Source organism: Brachycentrus maculatus, unplaced genomic scaffold, assembly GCF_059751285.1.
Source record: "Brachycentrus maculatus isolate JH-2025_06_01 unplaced genomic scaffold, ASM5975128v1 h1tg000282l, whole genome shotgun sequence".
Lineage (NCBI taxonomy): Eukaryota > Metazoa > Arthropoda > Insecta > Trichoptera > Brachycentridae > Brachycentrus > Brachycentrus maculatus.
In genome coordinates this window covers 314,822-334,423 of record NW_028281033.1, presented here as the reverse complement: position 1 = coordinate 334,423, position 19,602 = coordinate 314,822, and the positions used below count along the sequence as shown (strand labels likewise).

At 32.5% G+C, this 19,602-nt stretch overlaps 1 protein-coding gene across 2 annotated transcripts in view; it reads right to left on the bottom strand.

Moving 5' to 3' along the window:
• The window catches only part of tws (protein phosphatase 2 regulatory subunit tws), a 72,370-nt gene that overhangs the window by 37,126 nt on the left and 15,642 nt on the right, over positions 1-19,602 (bottom strand). The window contains exon 1 of one of the 2 annotated variants that reach the window (XM_088267087.1): positions 2,047-2,175. The exons of the other annotated variant lie outside the window; for it this stretch is intronic. Coding sequence (XP_088123213.1) covers positions 2,047-2,095 — 49 coding nt within the window. The 5' untranslated portion in view covers positions 2,096-2,175. Of the gene's footprint in view, positions 1-2,046; positions 2,176-19,602 lie in introns of those variants that run through there. 2 annotated transcript variants of the gene reach the window in all.

Below are 19,602 nucleotides of genomic sequence, written 5' to 3'. Positions count from 1 at the left end.
ATATATATATATATATATATATATATATATATATATATATATATATATATATATATATATATATATATATATATATATATATATATATATATATATATATATATATATATATATATATATATATATATATATATATATATATATATATATATATATATCCTGATAATTTCCATCACTGGTTTTGGGACATGGGATTAAGGTTTACAAAACTGAAATGCAAATAAGAAAACGCAGGGCAAAATGTAAAATTCAAAGCAATTAAAGTTACAGTAAATAGGCATATAAAAAAAACATAAGGTAAGGAGCATGTTTAAAGGAAAGAACGAGAAAATATAAATTAGCTTTTTTATTCAGCAGAAAATTTTTCATTTGTATGTGAGATCCGAATACTCAAAATGTTTTAAATGTTGTGAGTCGTTCACCCCTCTAGCTGAGGAATTGAGAAAAAATACTACAGCTGTTACCATCGGCCGACTATAGACTTACATGACGGGATGTCTTTGAAAGAATTTCTGGTTATTAAAATTAATTGGTACAAAAGGTATCGGATTGAAGGTAACTGAGGTGTTTATCTTGTGTCTTTAGTTCCGAACGTACTGAGGACGGATGCGACTGCGTCACGCCATCGAGATAGCACTGGATATATCCGACACCATCTTGTTAGTCACCGGCTGTGTGAAATTTTGTATAAACTTGGCGTTTGAATGCCTTAAATAATTATTAAACTTAAAAATAATAACTTAAATTGCGCATTTAACAATCGAAATTGAAATTGCGAATTAAAAATGAAAAAAGTAGAATAATATACGAGTATATGTATAAATATATATGCGCACATATATATTTATACACATCGCTCACTCCTTTCAACACGTCATATATAAAAATCGTCAATTTTCAGTTGTGCATGTTTTCGGAATGCCTTAAAAATGTAATATATCCCAGAAAAAGCGGCATATTTTTAAATGAATATTTTCCCGCTACATGGCAGAAAGTGTTGTTTTGCATTTTGAAGAAAATGTATTGTTTAAGTATTTTTTTAAATATACTGAATATTTTTCAAATGGAGAAAAAACAGTCAGGTTTTACCTAAAAAGATCTGTTGCACAGTAAAAAGTTCAATAAGTGGCTTGATATTTATGTATTAAAATACATTGTGCTATATTTTCAAACTTTAAAAACGTTTTCCTGAAAAATCAAGTTTTTATTTATTTATGACGTTCTTGAAAGGAGTGAGTATGCATATTATGTACATATACATATGTACACAACGTACACAAGAAACAATAGATCTATAAATAAAAAATGAAGGAAAGTAAGAAATAATGAAATAAGAAAAAATAAGATGCCACAGAAAGATAACATGATTCGAAAGCATGGCCTAGATGACGTTGTGCATGATAGAAGGACCTACAGCCTGAGGGCGAGGAGAGCTGATCCCAACAGTCTACAAAGACAATAAGTTGGGATGGAGCCAGCGAATTGGTTTATAAACGAAAAATGAGAAAAAAATACGCATCGTTTAGTAAAAGATCACAAAGCCACAGCAGGATGGATAGAGTACCCGAGTTGTTACCTTTTACTGTTTTATTCTAAAATGTATATTTTTGTTTAACCTTTACGGGAGTATGGACGTAAATGAACGTCGGTGCGAATTTTCCTTAAAGGAGTATGGACGTTAATGAACGTCTAAGTCCGTCTGTCAGTTAGTATGATGTAACTTGTATAGCAATGACATCTGTGGATATTTGTGTGTAATTTTGTCATAATTGAAAAATATTTCGAAGAGGTTTTTTTTTTTTAAAATTATTTTAACATAACTTCTATTTTCATAATAAATTTAATGAAAAAAAAAAATAAAAATCATGTAAAAAGAACCCACTCCCTAGAGAAAGTCTGACATACAATTTTTGTACTCCCGGAAAGGGTATCTATAATATGTATGTGTTCATTAATATATGTATGTTATATAATTTATATACCATATGAACCATAGGCTTGCACACATTACCTCAAGTTTTGAAATAAAAATAAATAAATAAATACCTGAATACGCTGATATATAGTATAACACAGACGGTGAACCGAATTGCATCAAATTGTGGTCACTAAACTTATTTCGGCGGACAAATAAATCTAAATATTCAAGATTGACTTTAAAATAACCTCATACATACATGTATGAAGGTATAATAAAGAAAAAATATTAAAAAGTTAATAACATGTAGGTCGTTTGGTTTAGGTACATCTACAAGTTGTACAGGGTAGCACGAAATTATTCACTCTATCAGATGATGTTTTAACTTCTGCAAATCGCGTCGTACGTCAGTAATATTTGTCATTTGTGATTTAGACAGATGCAGTATACAAACAGATTGATAAAACGGGTATAAATGCGTATCAACACTGGCGGCGGCCACTTGACTGATATAATCTTTTCCACTTAACATAAAAAAATTATAAAGGTCCAAATAAAGATTTCCATTGCTCAAAATCTTTTTAAAAATTTATATTTAAAAAAAAAGTTATTTGAAAAAAATATAAAAAAATAATATGAATAATTTTGCGCCACCTTAAATCTGTTTGTATACTGTAGTTGTCTAGTTCACAAATCGCTCACTTCTTTCAAGAACGTCATAAATCAAAAATCGTCAATTTTCAGTTGAGCATGTTTTCGGAATGCCCAAAAAATGTACTATATCCCAGCAAAAGCGGCATATTTTTAACTTAATTAACTTATTAAGGGCAGAAAGTGTTGTTTTTTGCATTTTGAAGAAAAGGTATTGTTTCATTATTTTTTGAAATATATTAAATATTTTTCAAATAGAGAAAAAAACATTCAGGTTTAACCTCAAAAGATCTGTAGCACAGTAAAAAGTTCAATAAGTGGTATGATATTTATTTTTAATACATTGTATTATATATTTAAACTTTAAAAACGTTCTCCTGAAAAACCAAGTTTTTTGATTTATGACGTTCTTGAAAGGAGTGAGCGATATATCAAAAAACTTGATTATTCTGGAGATCGTTTTTAAAGTTTCAAAATATAATAAAATGTATTAAAAATAAATATCAAGCCACTTATTGAACTTTTTACTGTGCAACAGATCTTTTTAGGTAAAACCTGAATGTTTTTTGTCGATTTGAAAAATATTTAGTTTATTTAAAAAAATAATTGAACAATACCTTTTCTTGAAAATGAAAAAACAACACTTTCTGGACTGTAGCGGGAAAATATTAATTTCATTAATTGATTCGGCAGTCACTTTGTGGTAAAATCTATCCATTTTTAATTAATGTTTTCACGGTGTTTGAAAATGATGCGAAATGCATCACAGTAGATTTTAAGAAATAGTGGTATTTACTTAGTAAAACATTAACTAAAAATGAAAAATATTAAGTTAAAAGTATGCCAGTAAGTATGTGAGTAAGGGATATAGTTACTTTCTGGGCATTCCGAAAACATGCACAACTGAAAATTGACGATTTTTGATTTATGACGTTGTTGAAAGGAATGAGCGAAATGTCAAATATTATTGACAAACAAGGCCATTTGCAAAACTGATAACATCTTCCGATAGGGTGATTATTTTTGCGCCACCTGTATTACACTACAACACAACACCTACGCGTTGTATTACACTGTGTTATATTCTCAAACGACTGAATTTCAAGGAAACAAGATGCAAGATTACAGTCGAGTTGTGCTTGTGGTTGGCGGCTGTGGTTGGGTTAGTGTCGTGGAGTCAAAGTTACTCCGGTTCAAGACCGCTATAACACAGTATAAAATACTATAATAACACAGTATGAAATAGTGATATTCAGGATTTATTAGCTAGGACAGGTCCGCTTATTTATTTCATAATATGGATAGTTACTTCTTCTTCTTCTTCAAAGAAGAAGAAGAAGTAATTACTGCATCATTAAGTCATAGTCTTACTGCATAATTAATATGTATTAATAATGTCCGCCTCCGTGGTGTAATGGTCAGCGTGTTTAGCTACCGTGCTGGAGGTCCCGGGTTCGATTCCCAGGGGGGGTGAAAATAAATATTGGTGATTTAACACTGTAATATTTATTTAATATTACCCTGGACTGGTTCCTGAAGCGCAAGAGATCACCTTGCCTTTATGTAAGTAATGATCAAGATAACACTGCGTCATTCGATGCAGTGCCCTATGCACCATTGGGTGCGGATAAGGGTTATAAGTAAGTACATATATTTTCGACTTAAGACTTGGCACGATCAGATCAATCAGAACCTCAAAACTGGCGGTGTCAAAAATCGGAGGGCATGTATGACTAGATGTGTGGATGTGAAGGAGGCGAGGAGTGAATGTCAGGACAAAAAGGTGTGACGTTCCATCCTCTCTGCTTCGTAATAATATCCCTAAAATAATATCCCTAAAAATTCAATTATGACTATTGTTACCTGGGTTTAAAGAAAATAAGAAAACACTAACGAGAATCCTTTTATAAGAACCATTATCATACTAGTGATTTGGGTAATACGCCTTGATTGCTGCAATTAGCACAGCATTATGAGGTTCTATGTACCAACAAATACAGTGATTTGTAAAATTATAATATCAGCTATTTAAAAAAATATATTACTATCTTAAATAATTTAAAAAAATAATTTAAAAATGAATTTAATAATATAACCTATAATTGTTATTTTTAGACCAGTCATTTTATTATCACTATTGTGTGTGTTTCCACATTTTTGTTCCCACTTACATTGCTTTGCAAGAATCTCGCTAGATGTCGCTTCAAAGTCGTACTTACACTTATACAAATATTATTTATTATTAAACCATATCCGCTCCCTAGGTGGAGTATATGGAGTTCACAAACTGTCTCTAGGCTTTTCTGTCGGCTGCCAGCTCCCTTACATCCTCCCAAGTCAGATCCGCGTCCCGAAGTTCTGACGAGAACTGCCGACGAATTGTCAGCAGTCGTCCTGGGCGACGCGAACCTGATGCCTTGTAAAAGAGGCAAGCTTGATTAAAGCTCTCAGGAGGCATGCGGAGTACATGGCCAAGCCAACAAGTATATGTTGTATATAGATTTATAAATATATATATATATATATATATATATATATATATATATATATATATATATATATATATATATATATATATATATATATATATATATATATATATATATATATATATATATATATATATATATATATATATATATATATATATATATATATATATATTTATATTTATATTTGATAAAGTTCTTATATTTATTTTGCCCGTGTGAATCGAATTCAGGACCTCTAGAACGGTAGCAAATCGCGTTAACCATTAAACTTTATAAACAAACCCTAAATGACGTAAAAGGCAATTGAAATATCTTCCATCAAAGAGAAATCATATCAATTAAAGGGTTTTCCAAAGGGTTGTTGAGAGAACCTTCAGAAATTGTATTTGTTTGTTTACATTTTGAAGTGTTTTGGTATAAATTTCTTGGAAAATATTGTACAAAACATGTTTTTATTTACTTTGCCGATACTTCAAATATTAAAGCGGTTTCAGCACAACACAAAAAGGATGCTTTGAAGAAATAAGTGGGTGGATCAAACGTTATTATGAAGGCTTTCATATTCTGAAGCAATTAAAAATTTCGTTATTAAACATTTCTGTAGATTTAGGATTTAAAAATATTTTTTGAGCTAAATAATTATTTTGATTTTCACTCTCATATTTATTTAATATCACCCTGGACTGGTACAAAAAGCGCAGGGCTGATCACCTTGCTTTCATGCAATTAAAGATCAAGATAACACTGTGTCGCTACTATACAGTGCCCTATGCAATATGGGGTGCGGATAAGAGTTAAAAGAAATAATAATTGCACTCAAATAAATAGAAATATATTCAATATCTTAACAGCATATTTTTCAAAGGAAGGGTACATGAAAGTCTGAATATTTATTTATTTATTTAAAAATATGTAATACATACATACTCGTAAGTCACATATCGCTCACTCCTTTCAAGAACGTCATAAATCAAAAAACTTGATTTTTCAGGAGAACGTTTTTTAAGTTTAAAAATATAACACAATGTATTAAAAATAAATATTAAGCCACTTATTGAACTTTTTACCGTACAACACATCTTTTTAGGTAAAACCTGAAGGTTTTTTCTCCATTTGAAAAATATTTAGTATATTTAAAAAAAAAAATTAAACAATACCTTTCCTTCAAAATGAAAAAACAACATTTTCTGCCCTGTAGCGGGTAAATATTGAGTCAAAAATATGCCTCTTTTGCTGGGATATAGTACATTTTCTGGGCATTCCGAAAACATGCACAACTGAAATTTGTCGATTTTTGATTTATGACGTTCTTGAAAGGACTGAGCGATATATAATATTCCCGATGAGTAATTTCCATCACTCGTTTTGGGACATGGGATTAAGGTTAACAAGACTGAATCGCAAAAAAAAACACGGCAAAAAGTAAAATTCAAAGCCATAAAAGTTACAGTAAATAGGAATATAAAAAAATAAACTAATCACTAACACAAATTTCTTTCCATAAAATATTGGCAGGGCTTACGACTTACGACCTGGCATTGTCTGCCTTAAGTAATAACTTTATAGCAAACGGTGTAAAAATACATACATAAATAAAAAAAAAAAAAAACCATTATGCATTGGCATGATCAAGTACATCAGATATTTGAAAATGGTCCGGTCAGGAGTCGGAATAATTGGCGTGTATGTATGAGAAGATGTATGAATGTGGAAGAGGCGAAGATTGTGTGCAAAGACAGATTGGTGGCGTTCATTCTCTCTGCCTACCCCTGCGGGGAAGGGGCGCGATGGTTAGTTAATTAGTCAGTTTTTAAATACGCGAGTCTTTTGCCTAGAATTTTCCCTTATGAACCACATGAAATTATAGTAACTTTAAACATAAAGAGTAAACCCACTCACAAGAGTAGGTATAGGCTTTAAAACTTAAAAAGTTGAAGCTTAAGTAGGGTCAAGATAAGCGGTGTTGCATAAGCCGTAGCTAGATTTCAGAGTCACTTGGACGTTAGGTTATTAAAAAAATAGTTTTTAAATATGTGTATAATAAAATTGAAATATATATATATTTATATATATATATATATATATATATATATATATATATATATATATATATATATATATATATATATATATATATATATATATATATATATATCGTAGTCGTATAGGAGAAAGACCAACTGACAAAACGTAAAATGTTCAGGAGGGCTATTTAAGTCACTTTTACTTGGCAAGAAAATAAACATCAATGCAGTTAGTCATTTTTATACTTTTAATATATTATATTTCCAAGTTTAAAATCCTTTGTGATATTTTTCTGGGCAATATTAAGCTAGTTATATATCAAATAGTCAATGATCACGTTTTTGTAAAAAATCCACTTGGTCACTTTCACCTGTATGACTACGATGCACAAACGAATCATTTGGAGTCGTTTAAAAAAGCTCCGTAAAACATGTTTGTGTGTGTGTTTTTCTGTTGTTGTTACTTACGACCTTGTAGCTTTAGGGCGGTCTTGCCGACCCTGCCTAGATTATGAGTAAACATCGCCTCGGTAAAATTTCCCAAATTTCAATCGAGGATACGTAAATAAGCGAACGTTTGATTACTTTTCAATCAGCGCGTTTAATATCGCTTTTAGCGCCACACCCATTCGTGACGTCACTCGACCCAATCGAAATTCCTTTCTCAACCGATAGCGAAATTCTTTACGCTAACATGTTGCGCAATATGGTTGATTTATATGTATACATACATACATGCATTAATAATAATGTGATGCGATTTAAAAGCAATTCTATATGAAGATCGGCAGCAAAATTAAAAAATATAAAACTTGTGTGAAAACATCATGACATATGGGATCGAATGCAAAGCGAACACCGCAGTAACAAAATATGCGCCAAGAGTGTCAGAAATGAAGACTCTACGAGATAGAATAAGGAACACCAAGATAAGGGAAATATGAGAGATGGAAGATGCCGTTAGGTGGGGAAGGCAACGAAGGAGACAATGATATGCGCGTGTGAGGAGAATGGAACCCTCCAGACTTCGCCACATTGCATTATGGCCAACCCCAAAGTAGACGACTCCCGCGCAGACTGCCAAAGAGATGGATTGACAGATGGAAATTGGGGCTGCTAATCCCTCTTAAAAACAGGCCACAAGGCATACACCAAGAAGAAGAGAAGAAGAAAAACGTTCGGTACATATTGCAGTGATAGGGTCTTTAGAATAGCTTAAGTCTGCCTGGTGTTCCTCCTTAGGTATTAGGGTTTGGTGGTGGTAATGGGGGATTGTACCGCTTAGCAACCCCTGATAAGTTTATAAACTCCCTTACCATGGGCATTAAAACATGGTGGTGTATTTTACATTATATTTGGTATAACTACCTAGACGTTGAAGATGTTGTCACGGATTGGTTTGGGGTCTCTACCGGAGTCAGACAAGGCTGCGTCCTTGCGCCGTTTCTCTTCATCATCCTCATGGATTTCATTCTTCGAAAGTCATTACCATCTGACCGAGGTACATATATCCATCTCCCGCTCCCGGAAACTCTGCGACCTAGAGTACGCAGATGATGCTGTTATAATTAATGACTCCGTTGAGGGTCTCCAATTAATTGTAGACAGAGTAAATAGGTATTCTACGCACATGGGGCTTACAATAAATGTTGCAAATACCCATGTGTTGTGCAACAGTTCATGCTTAGATGCCCAACGACCCTTGACGTTGAGTAATCAGCTCATCCAAAGGGTCGAGAGTTTTTATTACCAACCACATCCGCCTCATAGATTTGTTTTACTATTATTTCTCCAATCATTCGATTCACATGCCCAAAGCTTTTTTTCATCTCACCAATAGATGTCGTTAGTGAAGTTCTAGTGATTCAAGAACCATGTTTCAAAATTTGATTTATATATACATATATATATATATATATATATATATATATATATATATATATATATATATATATATATATATATATATATATATATATATATATATATATATATATATACATATAAATATATATATATATATATATATATATATGTATATATATATATATATATATATATATATATATATATATATATATATATACATATATATATATATATATATATATATATATATATATATATATATATATATATATATATATATATATATATATATATATATATTTATACATATATGTATGTATATATATATATATTTATAGACCCTCCAATAATTTAAGTAGTGTGGTTGTCAATAATGGGCAGAATTGGTGAATGTTATACGTGTGTAAAGTGATCACTTTATCTAAGCATATGATGGTCGTTAGCCCCGTAAATAACCACACTTCCATATTCTTTTGTATCTTTGATAAGATGTGAAAAAAATAATATGAAAAATAACTCCTATAATTGGATGTAATTCAGATTTGTGAACAAGTATTTGAACATACTCAAAATGCTGTTATTAATTATAAAATAATTGTGTCATTAAAGTAGAAAATCATAAATAAGTATATTTTGATTTAGATAAATATATTTACGAGTATATAACGAAATTAAATCAAACTAATCACTTTGTAAGAAGTTTTTAGTTTCGTATTAAATAAAACCTTACCCGTAAAAAATATTTTTTAATTCACATCATTTTCCATCAATCACAATCACAAAATCTTTAATTATCTTAACGATGATCAAATGCGAGCATCAGTAAACTACATTCACGGAAGTATTCAATACATCGCTCTGTGAGCAATGAATACATTTTTTCATTGTTATTTAAGAACACAGTTTAGCACGCTTCCATTCTAAATTAGTATATCCTATTGTCGTGCCAAGAGGAATGTCTTACCTCGTGGCAAGTTGGCCCGCGAGCCAAATGTTTAGCACTGAGGTGTTCACTAAATAGGTCAATGCTGGACACCTGTTTGCGTCACTACTTTGTTGGTCTTTGCAGAGGTTGTCAAACTTTAACTAACTAACTAACTAACCAACTAATTTTATTTTTATTTTTTGCTGATTTTTAACTGATTTTATTTATTTTTATTTTTATTTTATTTTATTGGAAGGAAGAACAACAGTTACAATATATAATAAATCAGAATACAAAAATCAAAATGTTGTAAATAAATTATCTGGTCAAATTATAAGCTTAATAATAAAAATGAAAATGGTATTTTCTGGCGTTTCTCATGTGTGTGATTATAATCCAGGATTCGGATCTCACATACTAATATAAGAGTTTCTGCTTAGTAAAAAGCTTCTTTAGATCTCACCAATAGATGTCTCTAGTGAAGTTCTAGTGATTCATGAACAAGGTTTCTAAATTGGTTCATATATATAGAACTTCCAAGAATTTGAGTAGTGTGGTTGTCAATAATGGGTAGAATTGGTGAATGTTACACGTGTGTAAAGTGATCACTTAAACCAGCCTATGACGGTCGTAAGCCCCGTAAATGCCCAGACTTCCATATTCTTCTTCATCTTTGATGAGATGTCAAAAAATAATATGAAAATAAAATCATGTGTACCAATTACAGTTATCACAACTATGCATAAGAAAAGTCTATAAATAAGAAGAGACATGAGACAAGGATGGGATAAAGAGAAAAGGAGATGACAGTGATAGGGAAAGAAGAAAAGGAAAGGACAGGGAATAGAATTACCTTTTTAGGTTTATAAGATTTCGAACAATTTAGCTTTAAAGTTTGAAAGATTGATAAATTTATATAGTATATATAAGAGTTCAGAAAATTTGAGTAGTGTCGTTGTCAATCATGGGTAGAATGATAACTTTACACACGCGTAACATTCAACGCGTGTGTAAAGTGATCACTTAACAAGCCCTGTAAATACAAAGCTTACTCAAATCAACCATGAATGCCGTCGAGAATTCGCACATGAAGCGACGTGAGAATTATATGATCAATAGGAATTCCAAAAATATGAAGAGTGTGGTTGTCAATCATGTGTAGAATGGTGAACGTTGAAAGCGATCACAACAAGCCCTGCAAATACCCAGCCTTCCATATTCTTCTTCATCTTTGTTAAGATGTCAAAATGTTTCAAATATTTTGTACGTAGTCACTTTCAGGGTTATCCTCGTCTGAATCTGCCGCTGGAATTGATTCAAGGCCAGTTCGCTCTTTGTGCTAACTTCGGGAAACTACTTAAATGTATTTTTGGCTCCTTGGATATTCCTATGAGAAAGCGTGTGAGTCATTTATAAAATGATCATAAAATCATTTTAATAAATCAAGAAAAAAATATACAACATTTTGAGTGTGTCCAAATACTTGTTCACAAAATCTGGATTATCTCTTACAGGAGTTATTTTCATAACATTCACCAATTCTACCCATTATTGACAACCACACTACTCAAATTCTGGTGAAGTTCTAGTGATTCAAGATCAAAGTTTCAAAATTGGTTCATATATCAAGAATTTGAGTAGTGTGGTTGTCAATAATGGGTAGAATTGGTGAATGTTACACGTGTGTAAAGTGATCACTTAAACCAGCCTATGACGATCGTCAGTCCCGTAAATGCCCAGACATCCATATTCTTCTTCATCTTTGATAAGATGTAAAAAAATAGTAAAAAAAATGTTTTTATTATTTAAAAAGTACTTCCATTTTATACTATTTTTGTGAGCCTAAGCGGCTCGTTATTAGAAATAAGTATCATATTGCAGTAGAGTGGGTTCGAACCCAGAAACTCTGACTCAAGAGTCCGCAACACTAACCACGGGACCACAACCAGAAACATCTCATCTAAATTAATCATAAAAAAGCTAATCATTAATACAATATTGCGGCTATTTGGATAATGAATATCTCGGTAAAGGAAAAAGATACAGCAAAATCTGTGATCATATATGATAGAGGCCAGTTATAAGAATGCTTTAAGCCGTGTTACGCCAAACAGCCGCAACTTGAGTTACGGCTAATTGCCTTTACACATTAGAGGAAACTTATCCCTCTTAAAAACAAGCCACAAGGCCTACACCAAGAAAGCGAGTGTTTTTGCCTAGAATTTTCACTCATGAATTACATTAAATTATAGTAACTTTAAACATAAAGAGTAAATTCACTCACAAGTAGGCATAGGCTATGAAACTAGGGACATGGTAAACGGTGTTGCATAAGCCGTAGCTAGATTTCAGAGTCACTTGGACATTAGGTGATTAAAAAAAATACACCAAGAAGAAGTAGAAAAGAAATAAAAACCGAAAAAAGTAGCGAATACCATTCGAGTAACCGAATAAGTAACAGTTATCTATTAGTCACATCTCTACGTGCAAATGTCTAATAATATCTTTGAAAAATAAAACAATCTCACTAAAGACTAGAATTGGCATAGCAACAGTTCTGAAACTAAATGGGTTAATACTGCGTGTCAATAACCTGTACTTCAGATCTAGCTCATTTTGTTGCAATATTTATACAATAACCGATTCACTTTGAACGATACGAATCCTGTTGCAATAACAATAAAAAATGACCCCATTCGCACCCAAAGAGTGCATAGGGCACCAATTAGAATCAACAGAAAAAGAGTTACATATCCCTGATAAGATGAGAAATACGACAGTACTTTAAGTGTGTCCAAATTTTTGTTTACAACGCTGGGTTTGTTCATATAGGAGATATTCATATATTGATACTACGTATCAATATATGAATAGTTACGTATGTTTTCTGTTTTATGTGTTTGTACTTTTTTTTTGCTGTTGCCTTATAGCACTTATTTTTACTTTATTGCTCCTCTCAACTTTTAAATCTTTATCTGTTTATATTTTTTATTTTTATTTTACTTTAGCTCTAAATAAAGTCTGCCTATCAATCTTCTCAACTTGTGCTGTATTTTATTCTTGCTGTTTACTTTTAACTCATTTAAAATTTTTGAAATTTTGGATTTGGATTGTTACAATTACCTGTTTTATTTGTTATTCATTATTGTAAATGTATTTATGTTAATGTTCTGTTAAATTTCTAAATAAATCAAATAAAATAAAATAAGCACGGTATTAACTTTATACTTTATTTACTGAAGGCAAGGTAATCAGCCCAGATTCTTGGATTTACAAGTATGGGTTGAATACTCCTATATATATATATATATATATATATATATATATATATGTATATATATATATATATATATATATATATATATATATATATATATATATATATATATATATATATATATATCCATATATATATATTTATATATATATATATGTATAGAATACACATATATATATATATATATATATATATATATATATTTATATATATATATATATATATATATATATATATATATATATATATATATATATATATATATATATATATATATATATATATATATATATATATATATATATATATATATATATATATATATTTATATATATATATATATATATATATGTACGACACTAATGTATGGAAGCGAAACATGGAACTGGCAAAGGAAGGATGAAAGCAGAGTGAATGCTGTTGAAATTCGCTCCCTCAGACGAATGTGTGGAAAATCATTGTATGACAGAATTAAAAACGATGATATAAGAAAGGAATGTAAGGCTGAACGAGAAATAATCGAAAAGATTAGAAAGAGCTCTTTGCGGTGGTATGGACATGTGGAGCGAATGGATAGCGAGAGAATGACTAAGAAAATATATGTGGCGAATGTGAGAGGGAAAACAGAACGTGGACGACCGAAAAAGACTTGGCACGATCAGATCAATCAGAACCTAAAATCTGGCGGTGTCAAAAGTCTGCGTAATCGGAGGGCATGTATGACTAGATGTATGGATGTGAAGGAGGCTAGGAGTGTATGTCAGGACAGAAGAGTGTGGCGTTCCATCCTCTCTGCCTACCCCTGCGGGGAAACGGCGTGATGGTAGTAGTAGTAGTAGTAGTATATATATATATATATATATATATATATATATATATATATATATATATATATATATTATCGATTCAATTAAGAAATGTTTTGGATATGTGGGACGAATTAGTGAGGAAAGAACGGTGAAAGAAATTTTATTTATGATTTTTTTTATTTTCAATTACTAATTTTTTATTTAATTACAGTAGAAAATGGTTAAGTATATTTAGATAAAGATTAATATATAAACAAAACTAAATTATATTATTTTTCGACATCTCATCAAAGCTCCACAAACCCAAAAAATGAGCAGAATATTGAACGCTACACAAGTCAATAAAAGGATCCTTTGGGCCAGTCACACGCCAGGTTGTAAGTCCTGGGATGCTCAGACGTTCATCTTCTGTCGTATAAAAATGATAGATGCGTCATTTTAATTTGAGACATCTATAATAGTGGTAATCGCTCAATATAGACATCTTTAGCGATTATCACCGATATGTGATATGATTATTATATATAGATATGATTGCCACTGATATGTGGGCATTGCATGACAAATGGCTGTTTAGAGCACACAGCACTTGGAAGGACCGTAGTACCTACCAACATCCTACATAGTTACAGCACCTATATTAAACAGGTTTTTTCATAAACAAGCCCTTTGCTAATACATATAATTTAAACTTACTTAATTACTGCTTTCAACTGATTTAGTAGAGAGATTGTACAAGGCTACACTACACACACGAACGCATACACAAAAACATATACAGAAAGGCAATTGAGATGGTATGGGCACATACGACGCAGAGAACCTGAACATATTGTAAACCATGCAATCGCCATGGATCTTCAATAATTGTCATACCTACCCTAGGCAACTAGAAACTACTGAAATGTAAATGCTTAGATGGTCGGCTGGAGTGTCCCTTAGAGACAAAATACAGAGTTCACGCCTTCGTCGAAGCCTGGGTTAACAAGTATCAAAAGTAAGGTAGAGGAAAGGCGATTGAGATGGTATGGGCACATAGGACGCAGAGAACCTGATCATATTGTGAACCAGGCAATTGCCATGGATCTTCCTCGAAAGACATCTAGAGTAAGACCTAAAACTTCATGGACGCTACAGAAAGATAACATGATTTGAAGGCATGGTCTAGGTGACGTTGTCTATGACAGAAGGACCTACAACCAGAGGACGAGGAGATCTGACCCCAACAGTCTACAAAGACGATAAGTCAGAATGGAGCCAGGAAGAAGATTTGTAAACAAAAAATAATATTGTTTTTATATACCAGGAGCCACAGCAGGATAAACAGAGTACTCGAGTTGGTGCTCATTGTTCAAATTTTTAGTTTTATTTTTATATTATTTTTTGACATCTCAACATAGATGAAGAAGAATATGGAAGTCTAGGCATTATGGGGTTTACGACCGTCATAGGCTGGTGATCACTTTACACACGTGTAACATTTACCAATTCTACCTATGATTGAGAACCACACTACTCAAATGATTAGAACTTCTATATATTTGGTTCAATTTCGAAACATAGTGCTTGAATCACTAGAATTTCACTAGAGACATCTATTGGTGAGATGATGGTCGCAAGCATCGTAAATGCCCAGACTTGCATATTCTTCTTTATCTTTGTTAATATGTAAAAAAATATTTTGAAAATAACTTCTTTAATTGGAGATAATCCAGATTTGTCAACAAGTGTTTGGACACACTCAAAATGTTGTTTTATTTTTAATGTACATGTTTCTTTAAGTATGTATGTTTGTGTATATTAACATAGGGAATGCAATGTTTATAGCGTAGCATTTTTACAACGATTTTCCTCGCATTGGCGATTACAATGTACTGTATGTAGAGGTTGGATATATTCACATTACTCGACACTTTGTCGTAAACCGGCGCCGCCGAGACGCCGACGCCGACTATTACAACACAGATCAACCCTTACATTGAAATCTCTCCCGAGCGCATTCCCAGATCTGACACAGAAGCATCTAGGCTGCCTGACAGACCTCTATTGCAAAGCAATTTTATGAACTATGTTGCGGAAATTACAGAATATGTAAAACAAAATTGTATCAGGATTTTACTGTGAATTTACATTTAGCAAAAGTGCCATGTGCCTAAGCTAGACAAAATCTGGAAAGACCGGGGTGTGAGTAACAACACCAAGATGAAGCTTGTCAGGAGCTTGGTCCACTCCTTTTTTATCTATGCTGCTGAAACATGGACCGTAAAGCAGCAGAAAGGAGAAAAATTGACGCATTTTAAATGTGGTGTTGAAGGTACATGCTCCGAATCCCATGGACGGTTAGACGCACCAACGAGTCCATTGGTTCAGGAGTTACACTTGGATGGCTTGACTCTGGAAAACGTCTGTACGCGACGGATTCTCCAGTTCTTTGGACACAATGAGGATAGCCTGGAACGACTGGTTGTGACTGGTAGTCTGGAGGGGAAGAGAGGGAGAGGAAGATCCCCACACGATGGACCGATCAAGTTAAGGCAGCAGCAGGCACCTCGGTGGTTGGAGCGCTACGTGCAGCGCAGTCAAGGGATAACTGGAGAAGAGTCATTGCTTCGACAAGGGTCACAACCCTCAGTAATAATATTTCTTGATATTAATGATACATTTGATATCCAATATAAATGAAGAAGAGTATGGAAGTCTGGGTATTCACAGAACTTTCGACGATGTTTTTAGGCGGTTTTAAGTGTGTGAATTTTATCCAGGATTCGGACCTTGCATACAAATAAAAAGAGTCACTGCTTAATAAATGCTTTCCATATTCCAACACAGATGGCTTTTGTGAACTTAGATGTCGGTCACGAGTTTGATCAATATATCTAGGAGTTCGAAAAAAATTGAGTAGTGTGGTTGTCAATCATGGGTAGAATTGGTGAATTTTTGTAAAAAAATCATTTAACCAGGCTTATGTAAGCCCTATACCCAGACTTCCAGATTTTTCTTCATCTATGTTGAGATGTCAAAAAACCTTAATTTTATATTTAACAAAACAGGTTTACACATAAAATACCATAAATTTGCCAATATTTGATTAAATGATTTATTTTAAATTACTGTATCTGGTCAAATTATAAGCTTAAATAATAAAAAAAAATGAAAATGATATTTCCTGGCGTTTCTCATGTGTGTGATTATAATCCAGGATTCGGACCTCACATACTAATAAAAGAGTTTCTGTTAAAAAAAAGGCTTATTTTCATCTCACCAATAGATGTGAAGTTCTACTGATTCAAGAATAATGTTTCAAAATTGGTTCATATATCAGTACCATATAGAACTTCCAATAAATTTGAGTAGTGTGGAAGTCAATAATGGGTAGAATTGGTGAATGTTACACGTGTGTAAAGCGATCATTTAACCAGGCCTATGATGGTCGTAGGCCCTGTAAATACCCAGACTTCCATATTCTTCTTTATCTATGTTGAGATGCCAACAAAATGATAATTTAAAATTTAAAAACACAGGTTTACTTATAAAAGACCATTAATTCGGCAATATTTGATTAGTTTGCAACCGCTAAATTAACCTTTAGTATTTTTTAATGGTTGCTAGGCATATCATTGCAAAACGAAAATCGTGTATAGAGTCAATATTTATTTACTATCATAGCAACTCAATGTAAATTATATACGGCAACAACACACGCATGTTCGTTATGTAACTGCTTATAGTTCAGGGTTACCAACCGTTCCAAACAGGACATCGATTACCTACTTTTAACTACCTGCATCCTAGTATAATACATATCATTCACTCCTTTCAAAAACGTCATAAGAATATAAAAAAAAAATTCAGGAGATCGTTTTTGAAGTTTAAGAATATTATGAAATGCATTAAAAATAAATATCAAGCCACTTATTGAACTTTTAACTATGCAACAGACCTTTTTAGGTAAAACTTGAAGGTTTTGTCTCCATTTGAAAAATATTTAGTAAGTATATTTAAAAAAAATATTGAACAAAACCTTTTCTTCAAAATGCAAAAACAACACTTTCTGCCCTGTAGCAGGTAAATATTAAGTTAAAAATATGCCGTTTTTGCTGGGATATAGTACATTTTCCGAAAACATGCACAACTGAAAATTGACGATTTTTTACATAAATGACCTTGTTGAAAAGAGTGAGCGATATCTGTGTATGTAGAAATACCTATAATAATATACAGCATTCTAGTGTATCATGATTATCACTCTGTAACTCATTTTATTTAGATAAAACACTAAATTACAATCTTGTTTCTTCTTCATGAGGCTATCATTCATAGTTCTCTTCATAGTTCTCTTCCCCTTCTTTCCATTACATACCTCCAGTCGGTTGCTGCTTGCAGCCAGTTTCTACCCCCCACAGCGACTATGTCGTCAGACCATCTCTTTTGGGGTCTTCCGACACCTCTTCAGTTCTCCCAAGGTCTCTATCGTAAAATTCTTGGGGTCGAACTTTGGGGGGACCTGTCTTGCAACATTGGCATTTGAGTTTTGCCAAGCAATTCATGATATCCTCCACCTTGGTTTTTTTTCAGGTATCTTCATTTTTTTATTTTATCCATCAGGCTAAAACCAAGCATGGATCTTTCCATGTGTGCACTCGAGCTCCTCTGCGTTTCTCTTTGGCAAAGGCATAGTCTCTATTGCATATCGCTCACTCCTTTCAAGACCATCATGAATAAAAAATTGTCAATTTTCATTTGTACGTGTTTACAGAATACCTTGTGAAGAGAAATTCAAGACTTCTTTTTATTCATTTATATTTTCATTTCTATTTGATTCAAAATCTATTAAGCAAGGGTTGTCAAAAACCAATTTAAACCCCACTCCCTCCTTTCAACCTATATAAACCCGACGTACTTTGATTAACATCCCTAGTGCATGTCAGACATCAGCCCTTAGTGCATGTTTGTTCTGCAACCACTAGTGCATGTTGGTCTTCGGGTCGACCAAAATCGTATGTGAGCGAGTGTTTTTGCCTAGAATTTTCACCCATGAATAACATGAAACTATAGTAACTTTAAACATTAAGAGTAAATCCACTCACGAGTAGGCATAGGCTATGAAATTTAAAAAGTTGAAGCCTGAGTAGGGTCACGATAAGCGGTGTTGCATAACCCGTAGCTAGATTTCAGAGTCATTTGGACGTTAGGTAATACGAAAAATTCCAAAATAGTGTGTGATCAACATTTTATATAGTTTTAAGTGTGTGAATAGTGCTATGGTGGTGACGTGTGGTATCGTTTGTTTTTGTAGTGATTGTCCTGATGAAGAGACGGACACGTCTCGAAACCGGTATACTAAAACCACTGTGATTGATCATATACTAACCATCACGGCGCTTCCTTGCAGGGGTAGGCAGAGTAAATCACACACCTTTCTTAACCTTGCATTCTTTCCTTATATCACCATTCGAACATCTATCGTACTTGGTTTTGCCGCACTGATATATCTCATTTCGACTGCATTCAGTCTACACACATTCTTCTTTTGCATACTCTTAGACAATATTTAGGAATTATAAAATCAGCAAAGCCAATAACTGGGAGGTGACAATAACTCTCCTGATTTCCCTGTATAATTTTAACTCGAGATAA